Raw genomic sequence first — 24,546 nt, 5'->3', positions numbered from 1 at the left:
TTTTGGTACTGAATTCAAAAATAGAAAGGGATACGATGTTTAAGAATTGAAATATAAAAGATGTATATGTATCACCAAATTTCATCTGTATTTGATTCAACAAGAAGGTCAAAATTAGAAAGTTGATAAGCCCCAATGGAATTTAAATATTATTTAAAAATATTTATTGCATAAAACGTTCAAATCGAAGTATTTCAGCAATGTATTTTTAAACTACTGCATCGATGGACATTCGGTACCATATATGAACATTTAAATAGTTACGTCACTTTTCTTTGTATTTTTATTTTTGTTAGGAATGTCAACCTCTATAATTTTAGTAATCAATACTCAACACTTCATATTTTTAATTATTCTTATACGGTTATATTGTTAAAACATACGACATTATAGTATAGAAACAGCAAGATACACAAAAGCAGTCATTACCCTAGTGGTAAAAATCAAGCGGGATGGGGTGTGGTGGTAAGGGATATTCACTGCATCCTATAATGTTGTAAATAATGAGTCAAATGCCGTTTCTGAATTTCTTTCAAATATTTGGTTCTTAGAAATGTTTTCTATTTTCAATTGACAGGCTTCTTTACACTATTTCATTACCAGACTTCTACTGAGTCGAAACATGTCCTGAATTTATTAAACCGAAACTATCACAAAGATCTTCCATCAACACTGAATTCCTCTGATAACATATACCATTTAAAATATAATAATAGATAACCACTTATCAGGTTACTGACTTGGGACAGGTACATGAACATGTGGCGACGTTAAGCGTTATATTTCATTTTGCAACCGAAAAGCGTACAACAACAAAAATGAAGAAATGAAGAAATGAAAAATATTAATATAAATTATATATTTTTTCACAGAATTCAATATTTTAAAGAAATTATGGATCAGACGACAATGGAAGAAAATGCGCATCTTACACTTGACAGGGGGTCAATACCTACAGAAGAGTCAAATAATTTGCGATTACAACATTTAATAAAGAAAGTAGGAACAGAAGCTGTAAGAGTTGAATTCGACAAACAGTTTCATCCAGCTGTGCTACAGAAAACTATACGTAACGAGAATTTGCTACAAAATCCATGTTAACTTTAAGGCAAGAGCAACGTGATTTGCTGCAACCAAGAACAGGTTTGCGTTTCTCTGTTTAATGTATTTAAATGCAGAAGCATCTTAGATCACCTCCAGTTTTTGGTAGTGGGGTTCGTGTTGCTCAGTCTTTAATTTTCTATGTTGTGTGTATATACTGTTGTTTATCTTTTGATCCTTTTTCGTTTTTTGCAATGGCATTGTCAGTTTGTTTTCGACTTATGATATGAAAATAAGAAGATGTGGTATGATTGCCAATCAGACAACTCTCCACCAAAGACCAAATAACGAAGAAGTTAACAGCTATAGGTGAATATTCCGTTGGTATCCTTTGTCTCTCTTTTAAGAAAGATACATCATTTCGGTTGCCTTTTACATATCAAGTATATTTTGTACAATTTCATAATGAAAGTAAGATCACTAGAATCACACAGTCATCAATGAATAATCATAAAATAATAAACAATGAGAGGTACAAAATAAGACAATGTTTAAGGAAAATACTTCACAGGAAAAATGAGTATCACCAGAATTCCATTACTAGAGGAAGTGTGCAACCCGCTATATAGTAAGGCGATCACGTTGTCCCCATACTTCCAACTGTGATTGAAACGTGATTTGAGCGAGATTGCTATTAATGGTAACCAAAATCAATGTCCAAATTTTTTGCGAAACATTCTGGGTAGAGATAATTTATGCAAAACACCCTATACTTTATTAGCACACCGTTGAAAATAATGTTTGACCATCGACGTGTTAATGAATAGCAGATCGGATCATCCTAGATGCCATATTATATCAGTGTCATGAGTCATTATGATGGCTTTCATATTAAATAACAAAAATGTTTGTGTTATTTATCAATTTAAAAACTACTAAAATTGTAGGAAAAGTTGCGATCACGAACTTTGTAAACAAATGAAAATTAAAAATATATATTCTTTATGTAAGTATACTTCATACTGAAATATAACGAAGTTTTTAACTTACTTCAAAAACCTAGCTGTAGGACAATTTGATTTAAATTGTTCAAATACTAAATCAATCTCAAGGGTTAAGTTGGGTAAAGAAATAAAGTAATCCCTGGAATTGTCCGGTTCCAACAGTAAAACCCTTTCTTACAAGTGTTGGATGTATAAATTAGTAGCAGCCGCGTCAGGTCAGAGGAGGGACTTTAAATCCAGTACATCACGTATTCAGGATCAATGTTACGCTCTCTGCATGTTAAATAATACTTGTGACAACTCTTCGATGGAATATGCATGATATATTTGCCACTGAACGTTAAGCTAGCAACACAAGATAAATCAAAACTTAAATACTCATGATATACAGGTTTCTTCAGTCTTGTGAGTATAAAACGACAAAAAAAAGGATTGAGTGACACGTTACAACACTGACTCACGTATACATCTTATGATGGCGAACGTAATGACGGACATGTATGTCTCTTACTTTAAAATAGCTATAAAAAAACAAGACACTTTTGAAATTCGAAATTGTTTCGAAGTCATCTGAAGCAACAAATGTTCGATTATTTTTGATAAATGTATTTCGGTAGAAGCGAAGAAAAAAACCCGTATATAGCTTCCTTGATGCCTTAAGTAACCGAGACATAATTCGTCAACACAACGTTCTATTTAAAAAAGGAGGCAATTATGACTATATGTTGACAAAATCAACAAGATCTTTTAAATAGACGATACATTTTCAGTCCAACACGACAGATTTTATATGATTTTATAGTTCTCATTTGCCTTTGCGCGATAAAAATGGTACCAATGTATTCTTTTATAAAATTTTATATCATTTTTCTAAATGTTGAAAATGAAGTTAAATAACTGGCAACAAGAAACCACCGCACTACGTAGGCTCACTTTATTTTCAACAAACTAATAATTAACCAAACACTCAAGGAGACCAATTAACAGCTATCTGTTTGGTGATAATATTTCTACCCATGATTCCATAGTTGAAAAACGAGATTTGGGTGGACCACTTATAGCGCTTTCCACTGATAACGGGGACAGTGTGATCGCCCAGCTATAACTAGCACACTTCCTCTATTAATGGACTTCTGGTATCACTGATTGTAGAAATTAAATAACATGGAGTTTGAAAGAGAACACGGTTTGTCTTCTACCGAGACATGTGCCATTGCAATGATATGATAAGTAGTCTAAAAGTCCCGGTTAGACAAAAGGTGAAAACAGACGTATGCCACCCATAACAATTTCGTGTAATTACTGGAATGTTCCAGGATGTCGACTTTTTTTCCTGCGAAATATTTGTTTAACTTCATAGTCAATATGAAGCTAAAGAGGTCCAAATTAAATTTAGGGATATTTTGCTTTAATGCCTTTCATCGTAAATGAAGAATATACAGTATAAAATCAAAATAGAAAAATATCTTTAGCAGACGTAGTAATTATCTGGACTATGCCTGGGTGTAAAGAACATCACTTTAAAAGAAGCCAACATAGATAATCTGAACAATATAGGTTACACAAAACTCATTAGAGACACCAGAAGTATGTATAGTGTCAAATAAATATTCTGATCATCAAAATATTTCAAATGGTTTTGAAACAAGTGAATGCATGAATCCAATTTTCGCGGTTAACAACAAGTTGCTCATCCTGCCTTTTTTTTTACTCAAAACTTCTGTCCTGCCTTTTTTTTTCAAATTTCATCCTAGCCCCCATAAAAATCAAATGGTAGCTCCCTAAATGTAAAATATCCGCCATTATGTGGTTCCCCGTACATATTACCATAACTATTATCAGAAAAACATTAGTTTTGATTGATGTTTTATTCTACAGGTAGTGCTTCATCAGCAGATTTTGACATCACATTGATGATGGTTTTCTTTAGACATTTAACACCCCTACGCATTGGAAACAAACTTCCTGTTGAGGTGGATACGAGTACAGCGGCTGATCTAACTAGAATCACTTACTTCAGAAATAAAAGAGCACACAGTGACTCAATTGATGACCAAGAGTTTGAAGAAGCATACAGTATAATAAGCAAGGTACATGTGAATTTTATTAAAAAGGAGGTGGTATGCTAAGTGCCATTATTTGTCCCCGGAAATTGCAAAAAATAGTGAAACTATTTTAGCCTTTCAAAATTATGTTAATTCTATTGATATAATAATCCAGTTGATATAATCTGGAAACTTTAGTGCTGAAAGGTGATTGCAATATGACAACATGTTGAAATTAACGTATTTGACCTAAAATTATTAAAATATCGTTGTACAATACATCTTGTTGCAAATTATATTTTGGAGTAAACCCTTGGCTCATATCTAAATATTCATGACAAGATTTCAAATGAAGATATTTTAGTCTGTTTTTCCAGTTTTGCACTTAATGCAAGAATTTGAAGCCCTTTAGCCAATATGTACATGTAATAAAAAGATTATAAACTCGAATTTTCCTATAACTCTGGTATCAATCAGAGACTCATACATAGATATAAGGGCTCTTGTTTGCCATATATTTGGCTTAGTAAACAGCTTGTACTTCTTTAAGTTAACGTTACTGATTATCAGACCATTCTGTAAATATATTACAGCCACTAAAAATATTCCTTTTTGTGTCATTTATAAAATCGTAAGTATCAAACGTTTGTTTATCAATGTTAATAGAAGAAACTGGCCTGTCATCGCATAGAAAGTATACATTTATGTTTATTTGCAGACGTCCGTGTCATGAATTGCCTTTACTCCATATGAATACATTTGACTTCTTTTGTTTTATTGTTTCCCAAAAACAGCTAAAAGTGTTTAACGATGATCACATGTATTCTTTAAATTTTTCTCAGTGTGAATTGAATAAGATATATGAGAAAAATTCTTTTTGATATCGATTTTGAAAGCTGGTTAACAAACTGAACTGTACATTAGAGTTGACAGAACAATTAAGTTGCTATATTCTAGTTATAAACACTCAATAATGAATTTAGAAAAAAAATCTGCTTTCCCAATTTAAAGTTCCAGAAATGTTTGTGGTCTGCTACTTTATTTTTTGCCATTCTGTTGATTGTTTCTATACATTGTATTAATTACTACGAACAGGGGGAAAAGTTCCTACTCTTTTGACATGTAAGATCTGCATTTTTCAAAGATTTTATGCAGTACTAATTTGCATAATAATGCTAAACCTCTTATGTATGTTTGGATTGTTCACCCAATGGTGTCAATATAACGGAAATAAACAACTCTAGCTATAAAACAGGTTTAACCAACCTTTTTTTCCGCCTGTAGTAATATGACAGCTGTTTTCCATTGGTTGATAATGTCTAGTGTTTGATTTTGTCAGTTTATATGGACTTTCCCCCTTTTTGAATTAACATTTTTTGACAATATCTATGGACATACCACAATTAAAATTCTATAAACTGACCACTATTATAATCACTTACTCGGACGTCTGTTCGAATATAAATGAAACTAATTAAAACTTGACAATGAAACATGTGAAAGGAATACCTTGTCCAATGTTGATTCTTAACATTTTTAGAGATCTTCTCCAAAATTTTCAATCACTATCTTCTGATCTTTACAATTTAACAGTAATACAAACTTTTTGACTTTTCTACGCTCTACGCTTCTTTTCCCGATGCTCAATGGAAAGATCGACTTAATCGTCGCATTCAACAAAGCTTTTCGTTTTACAAAAATGGGAATCGTAGATTCAAATTCCTAGTTTCAAGTCATGTAAGTACCACACTGATACCAACAACAAACACACCGAGGATATCATAAAAATGCTTTTTTTATTGAAAACTTATTTGTTCAGTTTTGTATATTAATTACAACCAGTCGGTATTCCTATGAGTAGTAATTATGCACCCTACTTTGCGATTTTTTAGTGTAAAATTAATTCATATTTAGCATATTTAGCATAATGGGGGGGGGGGATTCCTAAAGACAAAAAGAAAAATCCTCTTGCAAATTTCTTTAATTTCACGTTTAGATATATTTTTGATGTCATGTCACTCAATAATCCACATCTTAGTGAGTGCTGTATCTTATACATCCCAGTGATTTTAAGACTATGGATACTACCAACACTTGGTCTGTTCCATAACTTTTTATCGAAATTGACACAGACGGACGACTTTAAACTAGAATCTTTGACAAACGTTATGATTTCAACTTTCCTATTTCTCAGCAGTAGCATATCATCTGGCCCATCAGATGACGTCTAAATCTAAATGAATACGTTACATTCGTGCATATTCATACATCATAATCAGGGGTGTGCTCCTTGCACAGAAACTGCTGCAACATTGTTTCAGGGGAAACAAGACTGACATCGACAATGTAGTACCTAAACTACACAAAAAAAAACCTTCAAATTTCGTTTCATCTCGTATTCTGGTAATATGTTCTATATAGATGACTTATCATTGTGTAATGTTGACAGTAAGACTAGTCACCTTACTACTGTTAAAGAACTTCTTATTATTATTTCTTATTATGAAATCTTATCTTATATCAAATATAAGTTCACTTATTGAATTTAAAAATGATTATTTCTAAGATCTGATTGTATATTCATCAGCTGCAACTCATATAAAGCCTTCTTTGTTAATGAAAAAAGGAAAAATGCTACATATACTTACTGGAACTGTGATGATAAGATTAAAGCTGTTAAGTTTTGTCCATGGCAACATGTATGTACGTTTCGGCAATGAAGTTTGTCGACAGGTTGTGAGTATTCCTATCGGCACTTATTGCACCTCTGTTAGTCTGGACTCTAGTTCCTATATTGTTATGAATCATATCTTATAGCCAAACTCAGTAAGATTCCGTCTAAATTACATTTAATTGTTTATTTTAAAAAACTTACCATTATCTTGATAATATTTTTGCTGAAAATAATCAAGAATTTTCTTATTTTACTGCGGAAATTAACTAAAGGAAACTTACTTTAGTTAAATCTAATGCAAACCGCAATAATCCTTTTTCTAGAATTGGACAATTCAATTTCATATGGGAATTTTTTTATACAAGAATTTACAAGCTTAAACAATTTTTTGTTCCCTATTGTTAATTTTCATTATTGGGACAGATATGTTCTATTGGTCCATTTTTACGGTGTGCATATTTTTTCAACTTTTTCGCTATGGCCGTGTCTGTAGTGATATTTACGATTTTAATGAACGTAATTTATGGATTTCGTTACCACAAATTAATGAAACTTTTACTGCATTCTTTCATAAATACAAAGATATAGTCTTGAAGTTTGGCTGTACCTGTAGAATTCATATGAAAATCACATTGTTTTTTAATGTTTACGAAGATGTTTATAGAGCCCGTAAATTTAAATACTATCCATGTAAAGTCATTGATTATTTGAGTAACTTTATTCTTAAAGCTAATCAATTTTTAAAACACCGTAGTACTTTCTTTAAATATTGTTTTTATCAGCACATACATTGATTTTTTTTTTAATATAGAACATTACTAAACATATGTTGCTAATTACTAGTAATGCTATGAGTATTCATGATCCTACATCCTGTCGATACTATTTACCTCTATTGTTTGCATTGCACAAGGTTGTGCATGCATTTCTCAGAATGTGTAGGACGACTTCACACGAACTAAGTTGATGTGTACTAAGTGTTACTTTAGTCTGGGAGAACATGTAAAAATAAGAAGATGTTGTATGATTTCTAATGAGACAATTCTCCACCAGAGACCAAATGACAAAAAGTTAACAACTATAGATCACCGTATGGCCTTCAACAATGAGGAAAACCCATACCGCATAGTCAGCCATAAAAGGTCCCGAAATGACAAATGTAAAAAAATTCAAACTGGAAAACTATCGTCGTGATTAAGGTACAAAACAATAAATGAAAACCAAATATAACACAGCAAGTTTCGATAACCACTACATTATAGGTTCCTGACTTGGGACAGGCACACATAAAATGTGGCGGGTTTAAACTAGTTTGCTGGCGTCAAACTTTCTCCCTAATCTGGGACAGTCGTGTAACAGTACAAGATAAGAACAAACTATAAAAATCAGGGCTAAACTCATCAGATCGATGCAAAGCAGAAAACATCTAACGGAAACACAGACCGGACGTGGCAGTGTATTCATATATCAACACAACACAAAAATCACTAAGTACAGATCTGAGAGTACTCACAGTTACTGACAGCTATTTCAAACCCAATAACAACTAATAAAAAAATCATGTATATAAGACTAAAATATTAATCAGTAAGCATCCACAAAACAATGGATTTAGTGTAAAGACGTCATTAACAGTCAAAGAAAAACATGACCTTGTGCAATGCCAAGATACAGATAGTAGATGGTTTATTTTTAAGTTGTAATTGGCTTTCAAAGAGCTTTCAGTAATTGCAAGTATACTTATATCCGTGAATTGTATCTATTTCTTATGTTGGTTGTTTTTTTTTTTTGTATGCCTAGTAGCGAACTATTGGGTTAAGTCATTTGCAAATAATTTTACAGTTTGATCGTATGTTGTGCTGTTTCATTACTGTCACATGTTTGAGGAGGGTTGAACGTTCACAAATATGGACTCCGCCACATTCGTCATTTGCCTGTCCCATGTATGTAGCTTGTAATTCAGTAGTTGTATATTGTATAGTCGACTATACGGTACTGGTTTTTACATTATTGACATTGATTGTTTCAGCCACGTCATTTGAACTCTGGTAGATAGTTGTCTCATTGGCAATCATACCACATCTCTTTATTTTTATAATGCATAAGTTTTACGCTCAACATCAGAGATTGGTTGACCGACACGATGCGTCAGGGTCTAATCTCACATCTTTTGATACTAGAATAGTCTTCTGATCTGTAGATTAACTGATTTGGTCCTTTTCCCGAATTGACCTTTGATGAGTGTGGATTCACATGTCGGGTGATGCACACATTTGTTGTATATCACGTAGAACACCACTTTTAATTGTATAGCGTGAAAACGAAATAGGTGGCCCTATTACTATTTTACATTATTACAAAGGAAATTGTATGTATCAACAACATATGATTTTTTAAAGAAAAATCTATGTACTAGAAATTGGGAGTTTATTTTTATCTTATTTTTAGGCAAATTTAAGAACAAATATCGCACACGTACACGCGTTCTATACAAATGTTCATCTATTTTTAGAGAATTCAATCGGTAATATTTCAGGAAAAAAAAGAAATAAATGTATTTTTTTTTCGATTTTCAGTTACAGTTCAACGAGCCAAATTCATATGCAAAGTTTTACCAAACTCTGTGACATAGCCCATTTACTGTTCATTGACCTTAAGGCGAGAGTAGTTTATCAATATTTGAATCTCGTTAATCGATTAGGAAGAGACAAATCAAGGGATAGAACAACAACTGGCTGTATCGCATGAACTGCAAAAGGAGCGAAACCGGGTGCGTCGGCAGAGTAAACGTCTCTGAAATGCATCCAATAGTTACCTTAAACTACTGTTGCCTCTAATTTATGATATATCAAATATTATGCTAGCGACTTTCTAAAACGGTATCGATACCGAAAAACAAGTAAATGTTGATGGGTTCTAAATTTAAAGCAATAGGTTTTTTAACACTTTTCCAAAATGTAGTTTATATCAAGCTTTTTATAAAAATATTAAAAATAGTTCGGGTCCAGGAAATCTTTTTAGGTTACAGATTGTAAATAAAACCAGTAACAGTTTGAAATGATAATCCATGCTGAAACAAATTTTGTGTGAATAGAAAGAAATCTAAACGACAGAATTTTAAAATAAAATATGAGAAGATTTCGAAAATAAAATGTAAAAATAGGGTCATGAAACCCGGTTTTTTTTTTTTTGCTTTAGAGCAAAAACGGCAAATTTACTCTACATTCCTATAAAATAAGATGGTCTGGGGTATCTCCGCTTGTAAGGTTATGTTGAAGGGACAACAATAAATCAAACAAAACATATCCTGTATTGATGAGAACAGATGTAATTTAAAGAACTGAGGTAAACATGGTAAAGCTTAGCGTTTAGTCATTCAGCGTTAACATTTTTTGAATCACAAAAAAATAAACTGTAACATTACATCTTATTGGCCGAACCATGCAGAGATAAGAATGATTGAATTTTGTAGGTGAATTGACACAGTTGAATGACATTTGGATGTACTATATAAGTACGCAAATAAAATTATTTGAATGAATGACTGGTAAAATGAAGGTTCGTCACAGGATTTTCAATAAATGACGGAATGTAACGTTGGCAATGCTTTCTTTTCTAGTTATTTACTCAGGCAATAGTGAAACAAACATGAAATCATGCACTTGATCTAATCATTATAATTAATTATATACTTACTTTTAGAAAGATGTGCCTTACTTGTTTGATTCGGCGTTCCATTTGTTTTTTTCATTTGAGCACTACTGATGAGTCTTGTGTATATGAAAGCGTAACAAATTATAAGCCTGGTATCTTTGATAGTTTCTTTTTTTAATTAAATACATATTCCATTTTTAGCTCACCTGTCCCAAAGGTCCAAGTGAGCTTTTCTCATCACTTGGCGTCCGTCGTCCGTCGTCCGTTAACTTTTACAAAAATCTTCTCCTCTGAAACTACTTGGCCAAATTTAATCAAACTTGGCCACAATCATCATTGGGGTATCTAGTTTTAAAAATGTGTCCAGTGACCCGGCCAACTAACCAAGATGGCCGCCATGGCTAAAAATAGAACATAGGGGTAAAATGTAGATTTTGGCTTATATCTCTGAAACCAAAGCATTTATAGCAAATCTGACAGGGATAAAATTGTTTATCAGGTCAAGATCTATCTGCACTGAAATTTCAGATGAATCAGACTACCCGTTGTTGGGTTGCTGCCCCTGAATTGGTAAGTTTAAGGACATTTTGCCGTTTTTGGTTATTATCTTGAATATTATTATAGATAGAGATAAACTCTAAACAGCAATAATGTTCAGCAAAGTAAGATCTGCAAAGAAGTCAACTTGACCAAAATGGTCAGTTGACCCCTTAAGGAGTTATTGCCCTTTATAGTCAGTTTTTAACCATTTTTCGTAAATTTTTGTAATCTTTTACAAAAATCTTCTCCTCTGAAACTACTGAGACAAATTTAACCAAACTTGTCCACAGTCATCATTAGGGTATCTAGTCTAAAAAATGTGTCCGATGACCCCACCCGCAAACCAATATGGCCGACATGGCTAAAAAATAGTACATAGGGTAAAATGCAGTTTTTGGCTCATATCTCTGAAACCAAAGCATTTAGAGCATATCTGACATGAATCAAATTGTTCATTAGGTCAAGATCTATCTGCCCTGAAATTTTCAGACCAATCAGGCAACACGTTGTTGTGTTGCTGCCCCTGAATTGGTAATTTTAAGAACATTTTGCAGCTTTTGGTTATTATCTTGAATATTATTATAGATAGAGATAAACTGTAAACAGCAATAATGTACAGCAAAGTAAGATCTACAAATAAGTCAACATGACCAAAATTGTCAATTGACCCCTTAAGGAGTTATTGCCCTTTATAGTCAATTTTTTACAATTTTCATAAATTTTGTAAATTTTGTAAATTTTTACAAAATATTTTCCACTGTAACTACTGGGCCAATTTCATTATAGATAATTGTAAGCAGCAAGAATGTTCAGTAAAGTAAGATCTACAAACACATTACCATCACCAAAACACAATTTTGTCATGAATCCATCTGTGTCCTTTGTTTAATATTCACATAGACCAAGGTGAGCGACACAGGCTCTTTAGAGCCTCTAGTTTTAAAACTGATGGGATACAACCACATCCTAGAAGCTTTAGTTTTGAAATGTCAGTAAATATTTTCCCAAATGCAGTAGTTATATTAGGGAAAACGATAATAATTTAAATGGAATTGCAAATTGATATTTTACTGTAATTTAACATTGAACCTAAAAAGCGCTTTCTAGAACATTGTTGAATGGAATTCGTTTTACCTTATCAAACATAAGTAAATTGATCAGAAATAAAAAAATATATATATGAAAATACCTCTTTTCTTACAAAAGCACAATTTATAGGCCCCTTGTAGTTTATTCTTTTTTTTAATTTCATTGCTATGCCGTAATCAGTAATATACTAAGTCTCAAAATAAAGAAGAGTAGTTTTTAGAGAATTCATTCCAGGATTCAGATAGAGAGATAACGATTAGGCAAAAATGAGACCAAAACTTCATTATTCCGAAGATACAATACGTAGACTTGTCCATCCTTTCTAAAGAAAATTTGCCCGCCTTGATGTAATATTTTAATAATTTGTCTTAGCACGCGTTTTTCTATTCCATACAAGATATGTTATTGAGACAACTATGGCGCCAATTGATGCATAGTGGTGCATACCCTTATAAAGTTATGGGTGTTTTGCTTGTGAGAGAGCTGTCTTCTGTTAGTTTTTTTGATAATTACATTCGTTCTATATCTTTGAATTTAAGTTTAGTTTATCATATTTACATCCTCTTCATTTGAACTTTGGTAGATAGTTGTTTCATTGGCAATCATACCACATTTCCTTATTTTTATATAGCAATCAATCTTAACAAATATATACTGTTGGTCTTTAATGTTAAAGGAATTTTTTTGTACCTATGAACTACACCTATCAAAGTATAAGAAAACAGGATAATTGAGTTACAACAAAATGTACGTAGATAGTGGTAGGTTGTCTCGTCAGGCTAGATCACATTTCAATTTGGAATTTGTTATTACGGAGAGAGTTGCTGTAATATAGAATAAGTTACCGATACATAGCAATGTCTTCCAAATTCATAAATCCTTCAAATAATAAATCGTTCCAATATGGATATTATTGATTTTCCCAAATCTGTGCTGAATTTATGATCTGGGTAAAACACTTAATACTTACAAATGAAATCATGCAAAGTGAATATATGGAATGGTCTGTAGAAATAATCTGCATTTTGTTTAGAATGTCCTTTTTTAATACATGTATATCTATAAGCAACATTGTTCCATATTTTGTTTATTTTAAGGTGGTACCTAACACTACAGGGAGATAACTCTGTAAAAATCAGGTAAACGTTTTAATTACGTTGTATTGTTAAGGAAATATTAAGCTTCTCAATGATCAAAATTAGTGTTTGTCAAACTGCTATATAACCAAAGAAATTTTTCTGATAAAGTGGTTGGTTCAAATTTTTTGAAATTTTTATATTTTTGTCAAAGGGTCAAAGTAAACATTTTGTCAAAATTTTATGAAAATTAAACGAGCCAAATTAATGTTAGTCAAGGTGTTGGGTACCACCTTAATCAGCAAAATCGCATTTAAAACTTAGTTTAAAATTGTATTAAAGACAACTTGTTGCAGTGATTTTTTAAAGGATGTTTTGTAGCAAGAAAACGACTATCGTGACCGCATTTTTCTTTTCCTTTTTTTAAAACACATTATAAAATCGGCTTTTTCATATTGGTTTTAAAAACAATTTACAATTCTATCGTAAAGTGAGTTTTTCCATGTATACTCATTACACAATCTGACAATCTGCACAACCTGTAGATTGAACATAAGCTCTATGACGTTTTTTATATACATAATAATAACTACATTGTGGCAAAGTATAAGAAAATGTCATTGTTTTTAATTTAGACCATCCCCTATCTACATTAAATTAAAAGGATAAGTGATCCCATGTTTTTATTTTGAATTTGCTTTCGCAAAATAAAAAAAAAAATGAATGCGCAAATTTTCTGGCAAAATAAAAAAAAAATGAATGCGCAAATTTCAGAAAAAAATAAAACCTTTACTTTCTTTTTTCTTTTCCTTGTATTCTCATGTGTCATTTATACATGATTTTCTATGGTCAGTTTCTTTTAATCAATTAGAATGATAAATACGGTGTGTTTTGTTGCAACAATTTGACATAGTCTGTTAATTGTAGTTCCATGCCATTAAGATTAATACCAAAGAGTTTGGACAAAATCTCATTAGTCTATGGTTAGTGTAAATTTATATAAAATGTATGTTTGCTTGCTATGATATTGTAATTATCATGTTTATTTATCTTGGTCTAATTTGTTTTGTGTGGCCTTATAGTTGTTTACAAAATAATGTTATAATTGTGCAGTTTAGAAATCACTTTCAATTTGACTTACATAATGATTCTGGAATTATCATAATCTATGATATGTAATTTAAACTTCTACCGTATTCTAGAAGTTTCCGTTCTAAAGTTTTCTAGGAGTTTCTCTTCTACAGTGTTCTAGAAATTTCCGTGACAACTATATATATACAGAGACTAAAGTTAGACTGACTCATTAGACATTAATACACTTGGTTTCACAGAAATTCTCTGGAGTTGTGGAATTTTATTTACGTTAACTACATGATACTAGATTGGACATATTCTGTACAGTTAAGAGAAGAATTCTGGATAAAGAAAAGACAAAGGATCGGACATATATTTTAACAGTTAAGTTGACATTTTATTTTGTATAATATTTCTTGTAAACTTGTGTATAATGAATGTTGTTAAATTTTATTATTGATTTGTGTCTTTTGTTGGCTACAATTTAAAGGTGTTTTCTGGCCGTAACAGAAATTGTGGGCTCATCCGGGAGAACGTTAATATCTTATTAAAATTTGTTCAGTATTTGTATTAGAATTAGCCAACATAATTCTACAAAATGGCATTTGATGCCGGTAAATTTTTGAAAAAGCCAGACCTGGAGGGGTTTGATAATTTAAAGAAAGAGGAATTAGTGTTGCTTGCTAAAACAAATTATAAAAAATTTGGTAATAGACAACTTAGTTGACACTGATTTTTTGGTGAGGAGGCTCTTGAACTTAAGGTCGAAAATGTTGATGCTTTCAAATTAAAACAGCTTGAAATAGAACATGAACTTAAATTAAAACAATGTGAAAAACAATTGGAAAAAGAAGTTTTAATAAAACAATTGGAAAAAGAGGAAAGGTTAGAGGTGGAGAAATAAAAGAAAGAGAAGATTAATATAAATTAAAACAGGCAGAACTTGAAATGAGAGAAAGGCTAGAGATGGAGAAAATTAAAATTGAAATGGTCAAAGAAGAAAGCAACACTAAAGTTGGGTCAAAAGTCAGAATGTTTTTAATGCAGCAAAAAATATACGTCTGGGTCCAAGACTTTGTGAAAAAAACAGTTGATAAATATTTTCCACAGTTTGAGAAAATTGCTCAAAATTTGAAATGGCCAAAGCCTTATTGGACTACAATGCTGCAAAGTGTTTTTGAGGGCAAGGCCGCTGAAATTTACTCAGCACTTTCATCCGAAAGAAGTTCTGATTATGACACGGTAAAACAGGAAGTTTTGAAAGCTTATGAGCTAGTACCAGAAGCATATAGACAGAAATTTAGGTCTTATAATTTGTGATTCTTTGATTCACAAACCTATGTTGAATTTGCTAGGGAAAAAGAAGATCTATTTGATAAATGGCTGAGGTCAAAGAAAATAGATAACAATTTTGATAATATAAGACAATTGATGTTGTTAGTAGAGTTCAAGCAGTGTGTTCATTTAGACTTAAAAACACATTAAGATGACAAAACTGTTGAGACATTACAAGATGCAGCTGTTATTTCCGATAATTATACCCTTTCACATAGAAGAAGTTTCAAAGGTCAGAATTTTAATACTTCAAGTGGAAAGTACAAACACCAAAGTACTGAGCGTACTGATAGTAAGCCTGTTGCACAGAATAAGATTCAGTCTAGTTATAATATGTCTAGTCCAAAATTTGATACTTTTGAGAAGTCACTAATTAGTGCTTATTGTAAGAAAAATGGTCACTTGATGGCTGATTGTTTTCGATTCCAGAAGAAGAATGAAAGAGATAACAAACCAGTGCTTGTACGACACCCCTTGTTACCAATAGGTTGGAATGTCCTGAGAGTCAGGCTTTTAAGTCCAGTTTTTGTGATTTACATGGAGGATTATAAACCCTTTATGTCTGATGGGTTTGTTTCTATTGTTGATAAAACTACTCCTCAGCCTATTAAGATTTTACAGGACACTGGAGCTTCTCAGACTTTATTGTTAGAAGGTGTGTTACCTTTGTCCGAATAGACTTCTGTTGGTGCCTCCGTTTTGTTACAAGGTGTGGAGTTATGTTGTATAGATGTTCTCCTCCATCGTATTTATCTGAAGTCAGATTTGATTACTGGACCAGTTGTTGAGGGTGTTCTTCCTAATCTCCTTGTTGAGGGTGTTTGATTATTACTAGGAAATAATCTAGCTAGGAACAAAGTGGTTGTTGAACCAACTGTTACCAGTGAACCGGTGGTGGATGTTAAATCACCAGATGATGATGCTGAACTGTATCCAGCTTGTGTTGTTAATAGGGCGATGGCAAGAAAACAACACAATGAGGATTTACATGAAGACCAGTATGATTACGTGGACCTTTCTGACACTTTCCTTGCCGACATTAAAGGTCCTGGTAGCTCAGAAAAGTCCATAGTAAGACCACCTAGTACTACTAGTAACAAGAATGTAATTATGCCATGGCCAGACGTGAACAGCCATTCATTAGACAGAAGAAAATTTGTGAAAGAACAAAATAAAGACCCTGAGGTTCTTCAGCTCTGAAAGAGGGCTCGACCACAGGAAGAAGCAGACAAAGTTGCCGAATGTTACTACCATCAAGACGGCATTTTAATGAGGAAGTGGAGGCCCCCTGATGCTATCCCAGAGGAAGAATGGAGAGTGGTATACCAAGTAGTGGTGCCTAAAGTCTATAAGCAAGAAATTATTGGTCATGCCCACGACACCCCCTTGGCCGGACATTTAGGTATAAGGAAGACTTGCCTTAAGATCTTGCAGCATTTCTACTGGCCCAGACTTAGAAATGATGTCAAAGAATACTGCCAATCATGCCATATATGCCAGGTTGTTGGTTAGCCTAACCAGAAAATACCACCAGCACCACTTCTGCCAATTCCAGCCTTTGAAGAACCTTTCAGTCGAGTACTTATTGATTGCGTTGTTTACCTTTACCAAAGACCAAGACTGGAAATGCGTATTTATTAACAATCATGTGTACATCCACTCGCTTTCCTGAGGCTACTCCGTTAATGAATATCAACACAACAACTATTGTCAAAGCTCTAGTAGGACTTCCGAAGTCTATACAGTCCGACCAGGGTTCAAATTTCATGTCAGGTTTATTTCAGCAGGTAGTTTACTAGTTAGGGATTGCTCAGTATAGGTCAAGTGCTTATCATCCAGAATCTCAAGATGCCTTAGAACGTTTTCATCAAACATTGAAGAACATGATTAGAACTTTTGTCTTCAATTTGACAGGGACTAGGATGATGGTGTTCACTTTCTTCTTTTTGTGGTCCGAGAGGCTGTTCAGGAATCTCTTGGTTTTAGCCCCTTTGAGTTGGTGTTTGGTCATACTGTAATGGGACCTTTGAAATTGGTTAAGGAAAATGGCTTACTGAACACACTGACTTGAATCTGTTAGACTATGTTTCTAGATTTAAAGAAAAATTGTATACTGCTTGTCAAATTGCTCAGAAAAACTTAAAAACTGTTCAGAATAAGATGAAAATATGGTATGACAAAGATGCCAGGGACAGAGTTTTTGAGCCTTGTGATAAGGTTCTTGTATTGTTGCCAGTCCCTGAACATCCTTTACAGGCTAAATATTGTGGTCTTTATACCATAGAGAGTAAAATTAATGATTTGAATTATATTGTGAAACACCAGGTCGGCGTAATAATGAAGGTGAGAGCAAACCAGTTGCCACTTCAGCCATAGTTAAATTGGAGAACGATCTTGGCAAACCAGATATAATTGAACCACCTTTTGATTCAAAGACTATAGAACAAACAGTTAGATTGAAACATTCAGAAATTTTGTCAAATTTAGACTCATAACTTGCACATCTGACTTTTGATCGTAGAGAATCCACTAAAACTTGATTATATGAGACAAGAAATTAGATATATACTTGACAATGATATAATTGAGCCGAGTAATAGTGAATGGAGCTCTCCTTGTCTCCTTGTGCCCAAACCAGATAAAACCTTTCGTTTCGTGACTGATTTCAGAAAAGTAAATTCAGTTTCAAAATCTGATTCCTATCTAATTCCAAGGATAGACGACTGAATCGATAATATTGGGCAAGCAAAATTTGTGAGCAAATTCGATTTATTGAAAGGTTACTGGCAGGTCCCCTTGACAAAGAGAGCTCGTGAAATATCAGCTTTTGCTACACCATACGGTTTATTTCAGTATACTGTCGTACCGTTTGGTATGAAAAGTGTTCCAGCTAAATTTCAATGAATGATCAATAATGTTATAAAAGATTTAGACTGTTGTTATGCTTATATTGATGATCTTATTGTATGTAGTGATAGCTGGGAAGAACATTTAACACATTTATATGATACTTTTGATAGATTGTCATAATCAAATTTGACTTAATCTTGGTAAAAGTGAATTTTGTCAGGCAAATGTTATTTAGGGCATACAGTTGGCCAAGGTCAAGTGAAACCTATCATGGCTAAAGTGGATGCAATTACCAAATTTCCTCCTCCTACAAATAAAAAACAACTTATGAGATATTTAGGTATGATTGGATTTACAGGAAATTCTGTTCAAATTTTGCTACTGTTGTTAAACCATTGACTCATCTTTTATGGAAAGACTCTAAATTTATCTGGAGTGATAATTGTCAAAACGGTTTTGAAAATATCAAATCACTTCTAAGTAACAGTCCTGTTCTGATCACTCCAGACATTGAAAAACAATTCAAACTTGCCGTTGACACAAGTGATGTTGGAATTGGAGCCGTTTTATATCAAGAAACAGGTGATAATGTTGAGAAACCTATATCATATATTTCTAAGAAATTAGATAAACATCAGAAAAATTATTCAACTATTGAAAAAGAGTGTTTTGCACTGTTGTCTGCACTTCAACATTTTAATGTATATTAAAATCCCACTATGCATCCTATTCTTGTTTATACTGATCATAATCCTCTCACCTTCATACATAAAATGAGAAACAAGAAGCAGAGGTTGACTAGGTGGAATTTATTGTTACAGGAATATGATGTTATTGTAAAACATATTAAAGGTAAAGATAATGTAATAGCAGATGCATTGTCTAGATCTTATTAAAACACTGTATCATGTGTATACATACTATGTATTTTTATATATATTGTTCATGAAAAATTCTCGTTACACTCAAACTTCTTTTTAAGGGGGAAGGTTTTATGATATTGTAATTTTCATGTTTATTTATATTGGCCTAATTTGTTTTGTGTGGCCTTATAGTTGTTTACAAAATACATTATAATTGTGCAGTTAAGAAATCACTGGAACAATCATAGATACTGATGGAATGATTAGAACTTTCTATTTGACTCACACAATGATTCTGGAATGATCATAATCTACGATGTGTAATTTAAACTTCTATCGTATTCTAGAAGTTTCCGTTCTACGGTTTTCTAGGAGTTTCTCTTCTACAGTGTTTTAGAGATTTCCGTGACAACTATATATATATACAGACACTTAAGTTAGACTGACTCATTAGACATTATTACACTTGGTTTCACAGAAATTTTCTGGAGTTGTTGGATTTTTATTTACGTTAACTTCATCATACTAAATTGGACATATTCTGTACAGTTAAGAGAAGAATTCTGGATAATGAAAAGACAAAGGATCGGAAATATATTTTAACAGTTAAGTTGACATTTCATTCTGTATAATATTTCTTGTAAACTTGTGTATAATAAATCTTGTTAAATTTTATTATTGATTTGTGTCTTTTGTTGGCTACCATTTAAAGGTGATTTCTGGCCGTAACATGCTGTGTATCAATTTTAAATATGATGTTTTTTTCAATAAAACAGGCAATTATAAGACTTGGTGGTACCAGATTTAAAGACCAATGCGAAGAGTTGAGGCACAAGCGTCTTGATGCGAATTTACCACCAGCTGTAAAGGGTACTTATAGACAGTTAATAGAAGTTTCATGGTTTAATGTTATTTGTAGCTCTTGAATTATTTATTATAATTCAATTTATAGGATAGTACCATAATTTTTACTTCAAATGAAACACTTATCACATGCATTTATCAAATAAATAGACTACAAGATCGCTTTGTACAAACAATACACGTAGTGTATTTAAAAGTAAAATTCTTGATAGATCAAATATAATTAAAATTTAAACATTATATTTGAAGGCAATGTCATCCAGTAAAATGCAGATGCCGAAAAATGTATAAATTATCTGTAATACTAAAGGAAATAATTTGCCAGCTTTACCTGAAAACGCGTTGCTCAAAGTAAACGATATGCTTTTAAATGTGCAGATGGCTAGCTTTTAAATATCTACAATTACAAGCATTAACCTTGTTGCGTTTATGTCAATAAACGCAACAAGGTTAATGCTTGTAATTGTAGATATTTAAAAGCTAGCCATCTGCACATTTTTGTTTTCACGTTTAGAATAAAACTCCAAGTATAGATTTTTCTGAAATCCACAACTATCCATACTAGGTACTAAGTTGTAACAACGTACCCAGTTGGATTTACTGTTTGTAAATTACACCCATCCAGAGTCTTTGTATTGCGAATATTAAATTATTACTGATAGTTAACAAAACGTCATGTGAGTATTGTAATGATCAAACTCCATGTTTCTAAACGGTGGTTAATAAATATAAAGTTTAGAGTAAGATCCTTAATATTTATTTGACTTGAAGAGCAAAAATATGGACTATGAAAAACCACCCCCTTTTCTATAAATTATGTCCTTTGTTTCTAATAGAGATAGACCATGAATTTTGGAAACTCTAATTTCTACAAATCTGCAATACATGATTTGGTGAGGATTAACTATAGTACTACTCTGGTCATTTTGAAAACAAATTTTGAAGAGCAAAAATATCTAAATAAAATAGTGGAGATACAACACTATAACACTATTTTGCTGAGCTTCCCGTAAAATAATTTCTTAGAACATGTTTGCTCGAAAACAAAAGATAAACTACAGAGTTACCTCGCTTAACACAAATATCAAATTATTTTATCAAAAAACATATCACAATTTTTACATCATTTTATAAAAAAAATTATCACAATTATCACATTATTTTATCAAAGAATATATCATATATATTTTGATAGAATAATTTTATATTTGTGTAAGTCGAGCTCACTCAATTGTTATCGTATGTTGTCGAGTAAGCATGTCACAAACAAAAATTCGTATATGTTGTTACAATATCATCCATTTGAAGTGATTTGATGATACTAATTCGGTCTGAGTCTGTCTTTGAATAAACAAACAAACAAATATAAAGGCAAACAAGCTATACTGCTTTTCTATGGATTCCAAATAACAATGATTATAATTTGAAAAGATATTGGATATTAGAATTTTATAGTAGTTTAACGATGTTTACATTAAGAAGATACAAATCATTGTAAAAATAATTAAAAAAACTGAGGGATTGGATGTATTTCAACTTAAGAAATAAGATATAAGACGTTGAAAATAAAATATGTAATATACTTTCATACGAGTAAACAGTCATGAATTTGCATTATTTTATTATCAGTGGTATAATTTTCAGATATTCAAGAGTATGTTAAAGCAGAATGGTCCAAAACAGATACACGCGTAGTTGTTTTGACTAATGCTATAAAATGGTTGATTGATAAAACTAAGTGCAATAATGTTGTTACTGTAACAGGAGTTTCAGGAAGTGGAAAATCGACTGCCGTTCATCATGTTGCATTATATTTAGAACGAGAACTAAAGTATCAAATTTTCGCGGTGCATTCACCAAAAGATTTAATGACATACTACGTAAAAGGAAAAAAGCTATTATTTGTTTTTGATGACGTATGTGGAAAGTATTCCCTCGATATTCACAAATTAATGATTTGGAAAGATTTGTCAAATGAAATAAAGTTGTGTTTTAAAGACGGATTTTTAAAATGTCTGTTCACGTGCAGGACGCACATATTTAATGAAGCACAATTTCAAAATGTCGATATTCTTTCATCAATCAACCATGACATGCTATCACCTCAATTTAATTTGTCAAATGAGGAAAGAACATTAATTGCTAAATCGTACCTGACTCCAGAAGAAGTGAACACTGTCAAGGATTTGGTTGAATTCAACGCATATGATTGTTTGCCTCTACTATGTCAATTTTACTCGACAAAAAGATTTAGCGATATAACAATTTTTTTTAAAAATCCAACTCAAGTGATTGAAGATGAATTAACATCATTTAAAAATACGCCCGACCAGACAACCTTTGCAGTGTTGGCATTGTTTGTTATATTCAATAATAAAGTTGACAAACTTGCTATTGAATTACCATCTTTCAGAGATATCTTGCAAGAAATAGCAGATAATGTTACGACATCGTCCACTCTGTCATCGAAAGTTGTTAAAGACCAACTGAAAGGGCTATCAAATACGTATGTTAGAATTCAAACAGAGGCTTATAATATAATTCACGACAAATGGTTTGACACTATCGTTTCTTTTTATGGCCGACACATGTTCGACGTCATATTGCGACTGAGTCATCCCGATATTATTCGTGACCGGTTTCATTTCGAAATAATCCGAAGGTATCAAGAAAAACACTCGCAGGTAATTTCTGTACCGATCGAAAAAGAATCAGATTATATGGAACGATTATGCAAGGATATTATGAATGGATATGTAGAACAGGTATTCACAAATAAACAATTGCAGTTTTTAACTTTCAGGCTAAAATTCATTGAACATTTACGTAGAAAATCAATCGTGGTTGAAATGCTACAAATATTAAGAGATACATCGCCTCTGAATGTTGTATCCCAGCAAAACTATCTTGATATCATGAAGGCGTTACTCAAAAACAATTTAGACGTGAATGTTATGAATAAATTCGGAACAACTCCTTTGTTTATCGCATCTGAAAATGGTCATGTTGGAATGATCAAACTATTGCTGGCTTATGATTGTGATCCTAATACACGTAGATTGGAAACCAGCAAAACACCGCTTTTTATAGCCGTAGAGAAAGGACACACGCAAGTTGTTAAGTTATTACTAAAACACAAGGCAGACCCAAATGTACGCACTGAAGATAAGAAAACCCCACTTTATATCGCGGCAAATCTAGGTCTTACCGATATAGTTGAACTTTTACTTGAGAACAAATGTGACATTACTTTTTGTGGGAATCAAAAATCTCCACTGTTCATCGCCGCACGACTAGGTCACACCGACATAGTACGATTGTTGCTCGAAAGTAGCAGTGATCCAAATATGATTTCTGAAGATTTCATGCATTGCGAACAATCCCCTTTATGTATTGCGTCGAAGTATGGTCACAATGAAATAGTAGAATTATTACTCGAACACAAGGCAGACAGTAATTCAAGAACAAAAGATGGCTTACATCCTCTGTACATAGCTTCAAGAGAGGGATTCACCAATATAGTTAAATTGTTAATTGATTACAAAGCAGATGTAAATGGGGTTGTTCACTTTAAAATTAACAGGCGACACGCTGTTATGTTTTCAGAAACAGAAACCATCATAAAATCAGATTCTTCCTTATGCGTTGCTTCCGAAATGGGATTTTCAGATATTGTTCTTTTATTACTACAAAATGAAAGTAACCCAAACTTATGTAGACTTGACTCAATGGATATAAGCTTATCACCTTTATGTATAAGTGCAACATATGGATGGATGACTATTATAAAACTGCTGCTTACGTATAAAGCGAATCCTAATTTACAAATGGAGCACCAGGACGTTGAACCACCACTGTTTAAAGCTTCGGAGAATGGAAATGTCCAAATTGTCAAAATTTTGCTTAAGAACAATGCCGATCCTAATTTATGTTCAGTAAGTTACGAATGCCGGGACCATAGTCCGTTGTACAAGGGTTGCGAAAAGGGTCATATACAGATAGTAAAAATTCTTCTCGAAAACAAAGCTGATCAAAATATATCTGGTGAAAACCGAAAAAGTCCTCTACGTATCGCTAAAGAAAAACGTTACCAAGAAATTGTTCTGCTATTGCAACAATTTGGAAAATAAACTCGGCATACAAACCAGTAGAATATATTTATAAACTACTTGAAAAATATATATATGGTACAATGAGCTTATATGCAAAGGTATAGAAATTTGAATTGACCAGATCCGAACCCATTTATAAAGTCGAGGCATAATTGCTTAAGATATAGACGTACACATTATTCGCGGATAAACGTTCACGTAAATTTCGTAGATTCCGTAAACAAAACATAAGACCAGTAATATGTTTCTCTAATTTCGATATTGTGCAATTGTTAAAATAATATTGTGATTTGTTTTTCTTTCTCTATTAAAATATTGATCACAA

At 32.4% G+C, this 24,546-nt stretch overlaps 1 protein-coding gene across 1 annotated transcript; it reads left to right on the top strand.

The window, feature by feature from the left end:
- Positions 1–482: 482 nt before the first annotated feature.
- On the top strand, positions 483–24,546 carry LOC127710935 (uncharacterized). The gene is made up of 4 exons (XM_052216890.1): positions 483–1,143; positions 3,924–4,135; positions 20,022–20,115; positions 21,754–24,546. Exons 1-4 carry the CDS (start codon positions 1,095–1,097, stop codon positions 24,237–24,239), a joined length of 2,841 nt encoding a protein of 946 aa, XP_052072850.1. The 5' UTR covers positions 483–1,094; the 3' UTR covers positions 24,240–24,546.

Source organism: Mytilus californianus, unplaced genomic scaffold (genome assembly GCF_021869535.1).
Source record: "Mytilus californianus isolate M0D057914Y unplaced genomic scaffold, xbMytCali1.0.p SCAF_8, whole genome shotgun sequence".
In the NCBI taxonomy this organism is placed as follows: domain Eukaryota; kingdom Metazoa; phylum Mollusca; class Bivalvia; order Mytilida; family Mytilidae; genus Mytilus; species Mytilus californianus.
This window is presented reverse-complemented; position numbering and strand designations above follow the sequence as displayed.